The sequence below is a fragment of the Pelobates fuscus genome, chromosome 4, assembly GCF_036172605.1.
Source record: "Pelobates fuscus isolate aPelFus1 chromosome 4, aPelFus1.pri, whole genome shotgun sequence".
In the NCBI taxonomy this organism is placed as follows: Eukaryota; Metazoa; Chordata; class Amphibia; order Anura; family Pelobatidae; genus Pelobates; species Pelobates fuscus.
In genome coordinates this window covers 4,091,193-4,108,827 of record NC_086320.1, presented here as the reverse complement: position 1 = coordinate 4,108,827, position 17,635 = coordinate 4,091,193, and the positions used below count along the sequence as shown (strand labels likewise).

Below are 17,635 nucleotides of genomic sequence, written 5' to 3'. Positions count from 1 at the left end.
GGCTGTGCCCAAATTGCTGTGTTCAGTGTGAGGGGGCGGGGCTGCGCACAAATGGCTGTGTTCAGTCTCTGGGGGCGGGGCTGTGCACAAATTGCTGTGTTCAGTCTGAGGGGGCGGGGCTGTGCACAAATTGCTGTGTTCAGTCTCTGGGGGCAGGGCTGTGCACAAATTGCTGTGTTCAGTGTGAGGGGGCGGGGCTGTGTACAAATTGCTGTGTGAGGGGGCAGGGCTGTGCACAAATTGCTGTGTTCAGTCTGAGGGGGCGGGGCTGTGCACAAATTGCTTTCAGTCGGAGGGGGCGGGGCCATGCACAAATTGCTGTGTTCAGTGTGAGGGGGCGGGGCTGTGCACAAATTGCTGTGTTCAGTGTGAGGGGGCGGGGCTGTGCACAAATTGCTGTGTCCAGTCTGAGGGAGTGGGGCCATGCACAAATTGCTGTGTTCAGTGTGAGGGGGTGGGGCTGTGCACAAATTGCTGCGTTCAGTGTGAGGGGGCGGGGCTGTGCACAAATTGCTGTGTTCAGTGTGAGGGGGCGGGGCCGTGCACAAATTGCTGCATTCAGTGTGAGGGGGCGGGGCTGTGCACAAATTGCTGTGTCCAGTCTGAGAGGGTGGGGCTCTGCACAAATTGCTGTGTTCAGTCTAAGGGGGTGGGGCTGTGAACAAATTGCTGTGTTCAGTGTGAGGGGGCGGGGCTGTGCACAAATTGCTGTGTCCAGTCTGAGGGGGCGGGGCTGTGCACAAATTGCTGTGTCCAGTCTGAGGGGGCGGGACCATGCACAAGTTGCTGTTTAGTGTGATGGGGCGGGGTCATGTACAAATCGCTGTGTCCCAGTGATGTCATATGAGGAATTCTAGTTCCCTGTTTTGCGGTCAGTATATTTTGTATTTCACACAGCACACATTGCCAGACCATGGCATTGGAAATCAAATCTATGTTCTTTCTACAGGCTTTTAGGGATATTTTGTGCAAGATTGAAGAACTGTGCATTTATGGTCAGTTAATATTCATATCCAACTTAAAATTAAATAATGGAGCACAATAGTTTGTAAACAAAACCAGATCTTTAATTACAGTAATTATTTGGCTCGGATTGTACCAATCTGGAGTAGCAGCTCTACCAATCACAGACAGAAAGACACACAGCACCTCACGCATACAGAGTATACTCCACACATGGCAAACAACTTTAAAAACAGCAGCACAAGAAGAACATCAATAGTGCAGAAAGGTTGACAAGCGGGCACAATTCCTGTGTCCCCTCGAATAATCGTGTACCTGAACAGGACGTTGGTGGGTAGATTACGGTTTTATATTATATAAAGACTGGCTGGATGATAGGAGGTCATGGACAGACCCTGTATGAGCATACAGTTACATCGGTCATGGACAGACTCTGTATGAACATACAGTTACATCGGTCCTGGACAGACTCTGTATGAACATACAGTTACATCGGTCCTGGACAGACTCTGTATGAACATAGTTACATCTTGATGGGTAGGAAGTTACAAGTGAGGTCACGTTTTGGACAGGAAGGGGAACTGGATGGAGAACAAATCTCTAAACCGAGCAGAGTTTCAGTTATTGACGTGCAATGACTCGATGACATCTCAGGCAGAGGAAGATTATTATATCTATGAGCAGAATCTGTTTTCGATGGAATTAGATATGTGACAGATAAAAACTCCAGATGAAGAACACCGTTATATATTGTTTGAATAAGGAGTCAAGTGTAGACATTATTGAGAAGGTATTCTGCTCTTGGTTAACTGAAGTGTATCCAAACCTAGGATTCAATAAGGAAAAAAAGGAGTTCTTTGACTGTCCTCTGTAATGCTGTTCTCCATACCACAATTGCATTGATTCATTTGTTTGGGAGTTGACAATTCTGACACAGTGGCCGGATCACTGTAAATCATCCTTCAGGTCCAAAGGTGTGGGCATCACAGTGGGTCACGGGGAAGATCACAAGCCATTTCCATGATTTAGAATATAGTAATCATGCACATACATGAGAACCGCTATGGGCTGCCCGATGATCAGGGAAATCCATACTGCCGCGTTTCCGTAATTACCTCTCAGGAATCGCCCCACGAACCAAGCCAGGGGAATCTACCGAAAGATCAGACACCAAGAACAAAATTACAAGAAAAATCTAAAAGAATAACATGCAAAATGACAAAATTAAGAAACGATTGAAAAAACCTGCTTCATGAATATTTTGTTAAAATTTGTTGCAGGTTTGTGTGCTTCGAGATAATATTTTACCATTTAACACCCATTATTATTAGTTCCTATTGAAAACACCTTCCATCCTTTGCTTATATTACTGGCCAATAAAAGATCCAAGTTATCATTATTCCTAGCAACAAGTCCAACCAAACTGAAGCAGCATTTTCCCTATTTATCAGCGACTGGTACTTCTAGACCATTTGTATACAGTAATGACATTCTTACCTGTGACATCATACCCATGAACGCCCAGAGCCGGAACATCTTCAATGGGACACTCACCAAGTACTAGAAAAGGGAATAGCAGAGGACACGGCCACGTGACTAACGCTATTAAAGGACAATGTTCAGCGATAGTCACACAGTTAGACAGGGGCCCCATTTCCTATGTGAAAGCTGGGTTAACAAACCATTAACCTGCCTAAGGCCCCATGACATCACAATCTTTCTCTGGTTACACAGTCTATAATCCTTGTTATTCCCATTAGTTAGCATTTCCATCATTTGACCTCCCACAGGGCTGTATGCCCTACGCCCTGACCTTGCCAAGGTCCCATGCATTTCACTACCCTCGCAACCACGCCAATCTCCTTCCCGTGGGTAGCCTCTTACTGGCTGCCTTAGCAGTACTCTGGATTGCCCTTACAGGCCACAAAGGCAATACGCTGGATGGAGTCTTACTGACTATTCTGGCAATACTCTCTGTCATGCTCAGTGGGCATGATGAATTGTCCATTGTAAACATATTGTCTATGTGATGTGTGAAGTGGATGAATGGAATGGTTGCCTAGTAGAGGTGCCATGATAGACGTATGAGGAGAACCGTGTCTGGGAAGCAATGGATTAAATCTTGTTGGTGTCTGGAAAACACCCTGCAATGGTACAACAACTAATGTTTTGTTATCCAGTTTATAAACTAAATAAAAGACATTTACAAATAGTCTCAGGTTCCGAGGCCCACTGATCTTTATTTCTGGGCCTTATCAGATACGTTGACAGAGGGAGCTTGAGAAACAACACAACACTTGTATATTGCAAGTTCAATGAAGGGTCATTTTAAGTGGTTTTAGAGGCTATTTTGTTTTTGGGGCATTAGGTATGAAATATAAATATTTGATCTCAAATCTTGATTCACAGAGATGATCTGAACTAGTTACAACGAAATCAGGAGTCTCTATACATAAATACACTGCTCAAAAACCTAAAGGGAACACTTAAACAACACAATGTAACTCCAAGTCAATCACACTTCTGTGAAATCAAACTGTCCACTTAGGAAGCAACACTGAGTCACAATCAATTTCACATGCTGTTGTGCAAATGGGATAGACAACAGGTGGAAATTATAGGCAATTAGCAAGACATCCCCAATAAAGGAGTGGTTCTTCTCAGTTCCTATGCTTCCTGGCTGATGTTTTGGCCACTTTTGAATGCTGGCGGTGCTTTCACTCTAGTGGTAGCATGAGACGGAGTCTAGAACCCACACAAGTGGCTCAGGTAGTGCAGCTCATCCAGGATGGCACATCAATGCGAGCTGTGGCAAGAAGGTTTGCTGTATCTGTCAGCGTAGTGTCCAGAGCATGGAGGCGCTACCAGGAGACAGGCCAGTACATAAGGAGACGTGGAGGAGGCCGTAGGAGGGCAACAACCCAGCAGCAGGACAGCTACCTCCGCCTTTGTGCAAGGAGGTAGCACTGCCAGAGCCCTGCAAAATGACCTCCAGCAGGCCACAAATGTGCATTTGTCTGCTCAAACGGTCAGAAACAGACTCCATGAGGGTGGTATGAGGGCCCGACGTCCACATTTGCCAGAGAACACCAAGATTGGCAAATTCGCCACTTGCGCCCTGTGCTCTTCACAGATGAAAGCGTCTGGAGACGCCGTGGAGAACGTTCTGCTGCCTGCAACATCCTCCAGCATGACCGTTTGGTGTTGCGGAACAGACCTCGCCACGTGTTCTTGGAGGGGGGCTGCTTGCTCGCCTCCTACCTTCTGACTGTGGCCCTGGGATATATGGCATTTGAAAACACTATTTGTGCCCTGTGATAAAACTGGAGATTGTGCACAAATATGACTATTGTCCATATTTATTATGATTCCCTTCGTTTGTTGCACTGTTCCCCATGTGTTTCATCTGTTGGTTCGGCTGGATAGACTACCAGACAAACTGTGGAGTTACTGGGTGGCCACCATTTCATGTATCAGAGGCACATGGTGAGAACAATGGATGAAGCACATGGTGAGACTTTTCTACACGGTGCCATCTCGCCGGTATTTGGTGCACAAAGACATCGTTCAGTAGTTTTAAACTACAGAACAGGGGACACATTTAACAGTAATTATTTTTCATATAGCCTGTATATATTCTGCGGAATCTGCATTAACCCGTATCTTCCAAACTACTGAATGGATCTGGGTGAATTTGGGATATGTGGTTCATCCATATTTTTATGGGGTTATTGCATGTTTTGGTGTCCCTGTGATATGTTTTCTAATACTGTATTTTCCTGCCTGTGATAATTAAGTTAGTCTATTGTGTTTAGATAATTGTATCACAGGCAGAGGTGAGGATTTCTGATGTAATGAATGGGAGTGTTAGCTGTGTTGTAATGTGTTGATTGGTTGTTCTTTAAAACCCCGTGGGCAATACTATGTTTGTAGAATGTGAATAAAAGAGGCTGTATGTGCCAGTACAAGCAGTTCTACCTAACCCTCAATTTGGAGTGCCGTCTCTTATTGGGGGAATCTGCTACAAGGGATTGCTATGCTTGTCATACTCCCTTGCTAAAATCACTACTAAGCTCTTGTAAGAGCTTGTTCCTGTCCTGCTCTCTGAAGGAGTCCACGGTGGTTATGGTGTCGGCTGGAGTGCTTGGAGCCCTCAGGAAGCGCTAGGAGCATCCTTCAACGGAGGTACCCAGTCGGGGTGCCCGTCAATCCGTTACAGTTGGTAATGGTGTGGGGTGGCCTTTCTTTGTGGGGCCGCACAGCCCTCCATGAGGAAGCCTGACTGCCATTATGTACCGAGATAAGATCCTCAGAACCCTTGTGAGACCATATGCTGGTGCAGTTGGCCCTGGGTTCCTCCTAATGCAAGACAATGCTAGACCTCATGTGGCTGGAGTGTGTCAGCAGTTCCTGCAAGATGGACTGGCCCGCCCGTTCCCCAGACCTGAATCCAATTGAGCACATCTGGGACATCATGTCTCGCTCCATCCACCAATGTCACGTTGCACCACAGACTGTCCAGGAGTTGGCAGATGCTTTAGTCCAGGTCTGGGAGGAGATCCCTCAGGAGACCATCCGCCACCTCATCAGGAGGACAGGCATTGTAGGGAAGTCATACAGGCACGTGGAGGCCACACACACTACTGAGCCTCATTTTGACTTGTTTTAAGGACATTATATTAAAGTTGGATCAGCCTGTAGGTGTGTTTTTCCACTTTAATTTTGAGTGTGGCTCCAAATCCAGGCCTCCATGTAGTGAAAAATTTGATTTCCAGTTTTTAATTTGTGTGTGATTTTGTTTTCAGCACATCCAGCTATGTAAAGAACAAAGTATTTCAGAAGAATATTTCATTCATTCAGATCTAGGATGTGTTATTTTTTTGAGCAGTGTATATTGCAGGCTTGGAATACATTCATTTGCCCATTTTAAACCTGGGATTCCTGCACCCTTTATGCCCATTCTCAGAAGTGCCAGCCTAGATCTGTTCCAATCACTCTTCCCCAGCACGATGACGTAGGGTCTCTAAAAGGCTGCAGTAGCAAAATACTGACCTCATGGAAGAAAGCAGACGCCAAGAATACAGCGGTCTGTGCACTCCATTTGGATACGCCACGCCTCATCATTGGTTTGTAAAAGTGCCTGAGATACAGAACAAAAAGAAAATACTTTGCCTCCTTTGATGCTTTCAAAACATCAACACTTTACCTGCCTTAGGTCGCAAACTCACACTTGCCAACCCGAGTGCTCTCATTCCTACTCGGTGATCCACTGTCTGTGCACCCCGTCTGTCCTACTATCTGATCCACTGTCTGTGCACCCCGTCCTACCCTGTGACCCACTGTCTGTGCACCCCGTCTTACCCTGTGACCCACTGTCTGTGCACCCCGTCTTACCCTGTGACCCACTGTCTGTGCACCCCGTCTTACCCTGTGACCCACTGTCTGTGCACCCAGTCTGTCCTACTATCTGATCCACTGTCTGCGCACCCCGTCCTACTCTGTGACCCACTGTCTGTGCACCCCGTCCTACTCTGTGACCCACTGTCTGTGCACCCCGTCTGTCCTACTATGTGACCCACTGTCTGTGCACCCCGTCTGTCCTACTATGTGACCCACTGTCTGTGCACCCCGTCCTACTCTGTGACCCACTGTCTGTGCACCCCGTCTGTCCTACTATGTGACCCACTGTCTGTGCACCCCGTCTGTCCTACTATGTGATCCACTGTCTGTGCACCCCCGTCCGTCCTACTCTGTGACCCACTGTCTGTGCACCCCGTCCTACTCTGTGACCCACTGTCTGTGCACCCCGTCTGTCCTACTATGTGACCCACTGTCTGTGCACCCCGTCCTACTCTGTGACCCACTGTCTGTGCACCCCGTCCTACTCTGTGACCCACTGTCTGTGCACCCCGTCCTACTCTGTGACCCACTGTCTGTGCACCCCGTCCTACTCGGTGACCCACTGTCTGTGCACCCCGTCCTACTCTGTGACCCACTGTCTGTGCACCCCGTCCTACTCGGTGACCCACTGTCTGTGCACCCCGTCCTACTCTGTGACCCACTGTCTGTGCACCCCGTCCTACTCGGTGACCCACTGTCTGTGCACCTTGTCTTATCCTGTGACCCACTGTCTGTGCACCTCGTCTTACCCTGTGACCCACTGTCTGTGCACCCCGTCCTACTCGGTGACCCACTGTCTGTGCACCTTGTCTTATCCTGTGATCCACTGTCTGTGCACCTCGTCTTACCCTGTGACCCACTGTCTGTGCACCTCGTCTTACCCTGTGACCCACTGTCTGTGCACCCCGTCCTACTCGGTGACCCACTGTCTGTGCACCCCGTCCTACTCGGTGACCCACTGTCTGTGCACCCCGTCCTACTCGGTGACCCACTGTCTGTGCACCCCGTCCTACTCGGTGACCCACTGTCTGTGCACCTAGTCTTCCTCTGTGACCCAATGTCTGTGCACCTCGTCTTACCCACACAAAGCTCTCCATCTCTTCCTAGTTTAGTTAAAGCCATACCTCAGACACCATCTGTGTACAGGAATGTTCCAATTCTGCCAAAAATACGTAACCGTTTCTGAATTCCTGGTGGAATTAAAAAGCATAGAATTACTAGAGAAACATTAAAAATAGTAATCATGTGCTAGACTGTCCAAAATGACACCTGAAATGATTTCCTGCTTGTTTCAGGGCATGTGGGAAGTTGGGCTTCATTTACATATATGATTGGGAGTCTGCTCATGGAGAGAGATAGCGCTTTCAGTCTGGACTCTGCCTCCATACTTTTCCCACTCCCCTTTATTTTGCCTCCTATAGCCATTGATTGTTTTTGTGCTTGGAGGCGAGGTCTTTCTGCCTGATCTCTGAGAGATCAGGCTGCCTCATAATGAAATAGGTCTTGCAGGTAAACACAGCAATGGTTTGGTCTTTTTCACCGCTTGTTGTTTTGGAAAATCGTCAACAGACACATTACCAAAAAATAGTGTAGTAATAGGGACCGAAGGACCACAAAACTAATCTATGGAGCCCCCACTGATTCAAGTCCTGTTCCATCAACAAGAGGCAAGAATCCATACGGACCCTCAATATTGTAACAGAACCTCAACACTGTAACAGCTGCTTCTCGGCTCTACCGCTTGTCTGCAACACTAATGGACACCTCCAAACTTGATGGAAAGTCTCCGTTTATAATGCTCTGTTACAATCATGCGAAACCCAAAAGAACTCCAAAGAAAGACGTGTAAAGGATCCTGCTATCCGTGTAAAGGACCCTGCTATCCGTGTAAAGGATCCTGCTATCCGTGTAAAGGATCCTGCTATCCGTGTAAAGGATCCTGCTATCCGTGTAAAGGACCCTGCTATCCGTGTAAAGGATCCTGCTATCCGTGTAAAGGATCCTGCTATCCGTGTAAAGGACCCTGCTATCCGTGTAAAGGATCCTGCTATCCGTGTAAAGGATCCTGCTATCCGTGTAAAGGATCCTGCTATCCGTGTAAAGGATCCTGCTATCCGTGTAAAGGATCCTGCTATCCGTGCAGCGCTGATCCTTGTAGCGTCTCCCGAAATCCAAGCTGAAAAGAGTGAAGTAGTGATTATAGCTCCCAATTCCCCAAACATGAGTCGAGACTTCATGAAGGGGTAAAACGAATGTGTTTATTGATGGCCAAAATCAGCCCTTTTATGATGGTCTCCCAGCAAGGGAACTCCCACATGGGACCTTGTGGAAGACTGTAACAAAATATGCAGAACCAATCAGTATACAGTACAATTCTTATACACACCCACAGGAAGAGTGTAACCCCTCCTCTGTATCCTGGAGATAATTAACTTACCCCATCTCCCTATCCTGGAGATAATTAGCTTAAGTGGTTGCAGAGAACCTAATTATCTCCGGGCAGAGAGAAACATGTGCTTTTTACCTTTTAACAAAACTGTATTAAAATCAATAACTCATGTTTCGCTGAACGAAGTCCCCATGTTCCACACCCCCCCAGATAGCTTGGATCTGAGCGCATATTATAGGCAAATAGTGCTCAGATCCCACGAACACAGTTCTCAATAACGTTGAGTAAAGTTTAAGTTCACCAGCTGTCCGTGCAAATGTACCCGAAAAGAGTTCCAGAGCGTCGACGACAAACTACCGCTGAGTATTCGGCGATTTAAAATGGCCGCCGCCACGTGTTCGGCAGACGAACGCCAGCCACCCAGGCATTTGACAATTAAGCTGCGGTTAACCGCAGCTTCTGGGTGGCTAACAAGCAGCACACTCCGCAGACCGGGTGGTCGTCCCTTCGGCAGTTTGTTCGTCGGTACGAACAGCCTTAGTCCAGTTGTAATGGAAGTTAAACTGCACGAACCCACATACGAGTGTAACAGGGGAAATGTACAATCCAAGCAAGTAAGGCGAACGATGTGATCCAGAGACAGAGGGCTCTGTCCCAAGTGCCTTAAGGGGCCAGCATCCCAGGGTAAGAGGCTAGCAATCCGGCTCCTCCAAGAGACAGGGGGGCAGGGCAGTTTGTCACATGCAAACCCAGTGACAAAAGCCATTTTGTCACAAGACTAATATTGTGAAGAAAAGCAATAAGGAGGCTCTGGCCAGTAAACAGCCATAGATTGGCACCATCAAGATCCAAGAAAACATCCCCTAGTATAGTACAAAGTATAACACATCATGCTACCACAACAAGAGGACATAGTCTTAAATTAGAGGGACAAAGGTTTAAAAATAATATCAGGAAGTATTACTTTACTGAGAGGTAGTGGATGCATGGAATAGCCTTCCAGCTGAAGTGGTAGAGGTTAACACAGTAAAGGAGTTTAAGCATGCATGGGATAGGCATAAGGCTATCCTAACTATAAGATAAGGCCAGGGACTAATGAAAGTATTTAGAAAATTGGGCAGACTAGATGGGCCGAATGGTTATCTGCCGTCACATTCTATGTTTCTATGCTACTCAATTAACATTTATAGAGAATATGGAATTATTTTACATTATAGATTACACAGAATAAAGCAATATTACACTACATAAATGATACAAATTACATAGAATAATTGTGACGGACAGCCTGGCACCCCAACCGGGTACCTCCTTCAATCACTGCTTCCTAGTACTTGCAAGCACCATAAGCACTGTACTGGAACACCATAACCACTGGAAACCCCACAAACCGCCGCAGCTAGGTTGGGGTCTCGCCGTCCTCCACCCACCCTGGACCCAAGACCAGGATCCTGCTTCCAGTGGGTAGACCTCTCCTAGTCCAGGAACAGCTCTTATAAGAGCATTGTGTATAGCACTCCCCAGAGTGTATGTAGTTCTCCAATACCCAAAACATGAGCGAAGACTTCATGAAGGGGTAAACAAATCTCTCTTTAATGGGAGCCACACTGGCCTTTTATGCAAGTCCCCAAGCAAGGTGTACGCCCACATGGACCTTGTTGGGGACAGGGACACAAACTTAACAACCAATAACAGCAAGGTTACAAAGTGTAACACTCCCAATACAAACATACAATCCCTCCTCTCTGCCTGGGAGATAATGGAGTCAGATACTGCATTAACCCAATTACCTCAGGCAGAAAAAACACATCATTTACAAAACCCCAAAAATACATAAACTCCCCACAATTATTCCATGCACTGATAGCCCTGATCTGGGTGACCAACATATCCAAAAAATACCCAGATCAGTTCAGGGGTTCATATAATAATCATTCACATAATAATGCTTTATTCTACGTATTAATCATATTAATTTACATATATAAATGATTATTACGTAGAATAAAGCATTATTATATGAATGATTATTATGCAATGCACCGGCCGTATTCCAGAACTTTATTAAAGGATCACTATAGTGTCAGGAAAACAAAGCGGTTTTCCTGACACTATAGTGCCCTGAGGGTGCCCCCACCCTCAGGGTCCCCCCACCCTCAGGGTCCCCTCCCGTGGTGCTGAACGGGTTAAAATCCCTTCTGCAGCTTACCTTATTCCAGCGCTCCTCCCCCACCGACGTCAGCGGAGCCGAATGCGCATGCGCGGCAAGTGCCGTGCGCGCATTCAAGATGTCAATAGGAAAGCATTTTTCAATGCTTTCCTATGGACGCTCTGCGCGATGGAGGCATAATATGCCTCCAGCGTCGCAGATGCGCCTCTAGTGGCTGTCCGGAAGACAGCCACTAGGGGCTGGCTTAACCCGAAATGTAAACATAGCAGTTTCTCTGAAACTGCTATTTTTGCATCTGAAGGGTTAAAACCTGAGGGACATTGCACCCAGGCCACTTCATTGAGCTGAAGTGGTCTGGGTGACTATAGTGTCCCTTTAATGATGTACTCAGGGACTATATTTACTCATTTGTCCTGGTTTACCTGGAAGATATCCTTATTTATTCCCCTGACCTTCAAACCCACCACAAACATGTCAAACAAGTCTTGCAAACTTTACTGGAAAATAAACTTTATTGCAAACTGGAAAAATGCTTGTTTAATCAGACTGAGGTACAGTTTTGGGGGCATAACATTTCTGCCTCTGGTTTTCAGATGGACCCTAAGAAACTAGAGGCTGTTATACATTGACCATTGCCTAGTAGACTAAAGGCCATCCAAAGCTTTATTGGGTTTGCTAACTATTACAGGAGATTTATCAAGGGTTCGCTTCTGTGATAGCCCCCATCACCAATATGACACGTAAGAGGGCTAGTTGTACGATATGGTCTAAGGAAGCTAGGGAAGCTTTTGAACTTCTTAAACAAAGGTTTGCTTCTGCCAACATATTGATACATCATCAAACCAGCAAACCCTTCATACTGGAGGTTGATGCCTCCGAAACCGGGGTAGGGTCTGTTCTTTCTCAAAGGGAGAATCAGGATACCCCTTTGAATCCCTGTGTGTACTTCTCTAGAAAGCCGTCTCCAGCGTAATTATGATATTGGCAACAGAGAATTGTTGTCCATTATCCTAGCGCTTAAAGAGTGGCGACATTTCGGAAGGTTCCAAGGATCCACCTTTGATCATTACGGACCATAAGAATTTGGCTTATATAAGGGATGCTAAATGACGGTCTTCTAGACAGGCTAGATGGTCTTTGTTTCTGTCTCGCTTTAATTTCTTATAACTTACAGACCTGGTCCCAAAAACGTGAAGGCGCCTTATCTAGACAGTTTTATACAGAGTGTGTACAGGAACACGAGACATTTCCTATTGTGCCACCTGAGTGTATCATCGCTTCAACTGTTCTTTGATTATCTTCTCCTTTGCTTGGTGATATGATGGAGGCTCAGTCTCAGGCACCATGCAATAAACCACTAGATAAATTATTTGTTCCATTGGGTGAAAGAGAGAATGTCATGAGGGTGTTCCACAACAACGTGACTGCTAGACACCCAGGCATTAATAAATCCATATCCGCGATCATGAGATCATTTTGGTGGGATTCTCTCAGAAGAAATGTTAAGGAATATGTGCAGGCCTGTTCAGTTTGTGCAGTTTCTAAGGTCCCTCATAAGCTTCCTTGTTGCATCCACCCGTACCTAGTGTTCCATGGTCCATTTGTCCATGCTTTGCACCATTCTTATGGTGGTTGACCGCTTTTTCTACGATGGCTCATTTTGTTCCACTCAAAAAATTGCCTTCCTCTCAAGATCTCGTTCTTGTTTTTGTACGAGAAATTATCTGACTGCACCGCATTCCTCACAGTATTGTATCTGACAGAGGTTCTCAGTTCGTGTCTCGGTTTTGGAGGGCTTTCAATAAACAGTTGGGCATTGTTGTTTAGTCAATAGCACTCAAGATAATTGGTCTGAATTACTACCCTGGGCCGAGTTTGCTAGGAACAATGCTAATCTTACCTCTTCTGGTCATCATCCTTTCTTTATTAATAACGGTCGTCATCCTACTGTTCTGCTGGCTGTTTTCTCAGACACGGCAATTCCTGCTTTGGATGACCACCTTGCTTCTATTCGTGATACTTGGACCAAGGTTCACTCCGCTCTCAAAACTGCGGCTGATCGTTTCAAATTTTATGCAGATAAACGGCGGGGTGCCAACCCTGTTTACCAAGTGGGTGAGAGGGTGTGGTTATCTTCGCGCAATGTTAAACTGAAAGTTCCTAGCATGAAGTTTGCCCCCAGATTTCTTGTTCCATTCCGTATAATAAGGAGGAATAATCCGGTCTCTTATTCTCTGGCACTTCCTGCCTCTTTATGTATTCCCAACACCTTTCATGTCTCCTTACTCAAACTACTTATTTGCAATAGGTATACTGTTCCTAGTGTTCCCCCTCCTCCATTGGTTGTTTCTGGACAGGAGGAGGATGAGGTCTCTTCCATAAATCGATTCCATATTTGCTCGTGATTCCTTGCAGTATTTGGTTGATTGGAAGGGGTATGGGCCTGCAGAGCGTTCTTGGGTTCCGGCTTCTGACATTCATGCTAGCCGCAAGATACGCTCTTTCCACACCAAGTTTACTCTCAACCCTGGTCCTGCCCGCCCAGTGGGCGGTCTTCAGGTGGGGGGTAATGTAATATATTCATCCTCACCTTGCGACATTGCCTTGCCAATAAGTACGGTAGTGCCGTACAGCGGCTGTGCATCAATATTTCTGACCCCTGCAGCATGTTGATGGACGCCGGCCACTACGGATCTACACCAATGTCAATCCGCAGTGGCCAAGGCCAGTAAGGTATTGTCATGCATGACAAAGGGCATTCATTCTCGGGACGAGAATATCATTTTGCCTCTTTAGAAATCACTGGTAAGACCACGTATTGAATATGCTGTGCAATTTTGGGCACCAGTTCTGAAGAAGGATATTATGGCACTAGAAAATTAATAAAAGGACTGGAACATATCAGCTATGAAGAAAGGTTAACAAATTTAAACCTATTTAGTTTAGAATAACGTCGCCTGAGAGGGGATATGATAACATTATACAAATATATTCGGGGCCAATACAAACCATTGTGTGGAAATCTATTCACAAACCGGACTTTACATAGGACACAAGGTCATGCGTTTAGACTGGAAGAAAGAAGATTTTGTCTAAGGCAAAGGAAAGTTTTTTTTTACTGTAAAAACAATAAGGATGTGGAATTCTCTGCCTGAAGAAGTGGTTTTATCAGAGTCCATACAGATGTTAAAACAGCTACTAGATGCATACTTGCAAAAACAGAATTTTCAAGGATATAGTCTTTCAATGTAGGGTAATAACTGCTTGATCCAAGTTTAAGTCTGACTGCCATTCTGGGGTCAAGAAGGAATTTTTTTCCCTAGCTTGTTGCAAAATTGGAAGTGCTTCAAACTGGGTTTTTTGCCTTCTTTTGGATCAACAACAAAAACATATGTGAGGAAGGCTGAACTTGATGGACGCAACTCTCTTTTCAGCTATGTAACCAATTTGTAGCCCCACGTCCGCCCACGGCTTGAAGACGTCGACATGCGCGTGACGTCACGCAAACGACGCACATGCACCTTCTAGGGACAAAGGATGGTTACGGCCAAGAGGGGTATTTAAACTCATCTATTTCTTCAGCTCATTGCCCTGTCGTGGTTTCCGAGAGTGTATTTCTGAGCGTTTATTTCTGGTTATTGATTTTGGCTTCGTTTGACTTCCCTGTATCCTGGTATTCTTGACTTTTGGCTTTCCCTCATTGTTGTGTCTCATTCTGTGTCCCCGACCTTGGCAAGTATTCTGACTACGTTGGTACGTTGAGTCCGGCCATTCTAAGGCCCGGTAAGACATTACCTGTTAGTCCTAGGTGTGATACAGTTCTATGTGCTGAATCAACTTGTTATCCTGACAGAGATATGCAAATGATTGCTGCAAAAAACTTGCAGAAAACTTGTGATTGGATGGCTCGAGACAAGGTGCTACAGCAGTTAAAGAAAAGAAATGTAAATAAAGCACCGGGGCCGGATGGTATGCACCCATGAGTAATTAAGGAGCTAAGTGGGGAAATAAGTGAACCTCTGTATTTAATTTTTCAAGGTTCTTTTGTTTCAGGTATTGTACTGGAGGATTGGAGGAAGGCAGATGTCATTCCTATTTTTAAAAATAATTCAAAATCCTTGCCTTTGCCTGTAAATTAATACAATGTGAGCAGGATATTGCTTTGCTGCAGAGGGATTTGGATAGATTGGGGGACTGGGCACTAAAGTGGCAGATTAAATTTAACGTAGAGAAATGCAAAGTTATGCACTTTGGGGTCAAGAATGCACAAGCAACTTACACCCTAAATGGTAGTGAATTAGGGATAACCACACACGAGAAGGATTTGGGAATTGTTATAGACAACAAATTAGGCAGCAATATGCAATGTCAAGGCCAGTAAGGTTTTGTCATGTATAAATAGGGGCATAAATTCTCGGGATGAAAATATAATTTTGCCTCTTTATAAATTGCTGGTAAGACCATACCTTGAATATGCTGTGCAATTTTGGGCACCTGTTCTAAAGAAGGATATCATGGCACTAGAATAAGTGCAGAGACGAGCTACAAAATTGATAGAAGGAATTGAGCATTTTAGTTACGATGAAAGGTTAAAAAATTTAAACCTCTTTAGTTTGGAAAATCGGCACCTGAGAGGGGATATGATAACATTATACAAATATACGGGGCCAGTACAAACCATTATCTGGAAATCTATTAATAAACAGGGCTATAAATAGGACACGATGTCACGCATTTAGGCTGGAAGAAAGGAGATTTCATCTAAGGCAAAGAAAAGTTTTTTTTTTACAGTAAGAGCAAGAAGGATATGGAAATTTCTGCCTGAAGAGGTGGTTTTATCAGCGTCCATACAGATGTTTAAATTGCAATTGGATACATACTTGCAAAAACATAACATACAGGGATATAATTTCTAATTAGTGGGGAAATAGCGGCTTGATCCAAGGAGACATCTGACTGCTATTTTGGGTTAAGAAGGATTTGTTTTGTAGTTTGTTGCAAAATTGGAAGCGCTTCAGACTAGCTTTTATTGCCTTCTTTTGGATCAACAGCAAAAACATATGTGAGGAAGGCTGAACTTGATGGGCGCAACTCTCTTCAGCTATGTAAGGATATGAATGATTATTATTATATGATCATTATTATATGATTGATTATGTAGAATAAAGCACTATATGAATGATTATTATTATTATTATTATCATCATATGATTATGTAGAATAAAGCATTATTATATGAATGATTATTATTATACAAATGATTATGTAGAAAAAGCATTGCGGCACACAATGGGCATCTTTGCGACCCGGCGAGCCGCGAGTAAATGCTTAGTGTTCCAAGCAGAGTAGGCACCTGCTTTCTCCACATTGCAGGTGCCTACTCTGCTAAAAGTTACCCGGCCGGGGAGGAGAAGAAGGTTGATGCAGCGAGGGAGCTCAGCCTACCTGCTCTTCACTGCTCCCTCGCGCATGCCGTCTGTAGTGATGCTGGGCGCCGGAATAGGACATCATATTCCGGCACCCGGCATCACTAAACTGCCCACGAGGAAGCAGCGAGGAGCAGGAAGGCTGAGCTCCAGATAGAAGAGCCCAACTGGACCCCATGGATAAATACAATAATGTGAGTGTGTGCAAGAATGTGTAAAGTGTGTGTGAGAGTCTGTCAGAGTGTGTGTGTCAGTGAGTGTGGGTCTGTCAGTGAATGTGTGTGTGTGTCGGTCAGTGTAGCGATGGCCGCGACTGGACAGTAGAGGACCTGGAGGTGCATAGAGGCACGCAACGCCACGTCACATTCTGACGTAACGTCCACGTGCTCCTCCTTCACAGGGTTTCAAGAAGTAGCGTGAGGATCCGCTTTGGTGCGGGGTGCGGACGGCGCCATTTTGGGTATACCAGAGGCCAGAGTCCAGAGTCGCATGCTGGCAGTGGAACTTGGATTAAGTATAGAGTGGGGGACTGGGATATTTAGTAGAGGGGGGTGTTTTTTTTTTTTTTATACTGTACTTTTCAAAATAAACCTACGTTTCTTTGAAAATGTAAGGATTGGGTTTTTTTTTTGCACCCCACATAAACAATATTTGGCCTGTGCTAGACTTTAAGTTTGACATGCTTGATGTAGAATAAAGCATTATTATATTGTGTAAAACATGACTAAGACTTGATGCTGAAGGGTTTTTTGATCCATATATCTCACACTGTGAAGCCTATGGTTATGTATTTTGAGACTGTATAAACATTTACATAGTATCATATAATTACTCAGGACAAACTGCCCGATGTCAGAGTTTTCTTACTGTCGACTAATGGAGGACTAACCCGAGCTCTGTTGTCCTAGAACATAATTTGTAAAGTAATTTCGGAATGTGGCTGTATTTGCTTTATTTCCCACTTACCACCAATCCCTGTAAAATTCACGGTCTCCAAAACGCATTAACTCAGCCAAAAAGTTCATGGAGGAATGGAAAAACCAGTAGAAGAAAATCAGCCAGATTAGGTGGTTGGGGACCTGTAAATTAGAGGCAGGAAGAGGGAGCATTAGGAGAATTTAGAGACAGACTCATCAGAATGTGAAGAGGGAAGAGACAGACTCATCAGAATGTAAAGAGGGAAGAGACAGACTCATCAGAATGTAAAGAGGGAAGAGGCAGACTCATCAGAATGTAAAGAGGGAAGAGACAGACTCATCAGAATGTAAAGAGGGAAGAGACAGACTC

The 17,635-nt window shown here is 45.2% G+C and overlaps 1 protein-coding gene across 2 annotated transcripts in view; it reads right to left on the bottom strand.

Moving 5' to 3' along the window:
* Nucleotides 1-1,045: 1,045 nt before the first annotated feature.
* The window catches only part of DGAT1 (diacylglycerol O-acyltransferase 1), a 239,784-nt gene continuing 223,194 nt past the window's right edge, over nucleotides 1,046-17,635 (bottom strand). For both annotated transcript variants that reach the window (XM_063450910.1, XM_063450909.1), the window contains exons 13-17: nucleotides 17,315-17,427; nucleotides 7,488-7,553; nucleotides 6,016-6,103; nucleotides 2,461-2,523; nucleotides 1,046-2,115 (exon numbers count right to left, since the gene is read on the bottom strand). In XM_063450910.1, coding sequence (XP_063306980.1) covers nucleotides 1,969-2,115; nucleotides 2,461-2,523; nucleotides 6,016-6,103; nucleotides 7,488-7,553; nucleotides 17,315-17,427 — 477 coding nt within the window. In that variant the 3' untranslated portion in view covers nucleotides 1,046-1,968. The remainder of the gene's footprint in view (nucleotides 2,116-2,460; nucleotides 2,524-6,015; nucleotides 6,104-7,487; nucleotides 7,554-17,314; nucleotides 17,428-17,635) is intronic.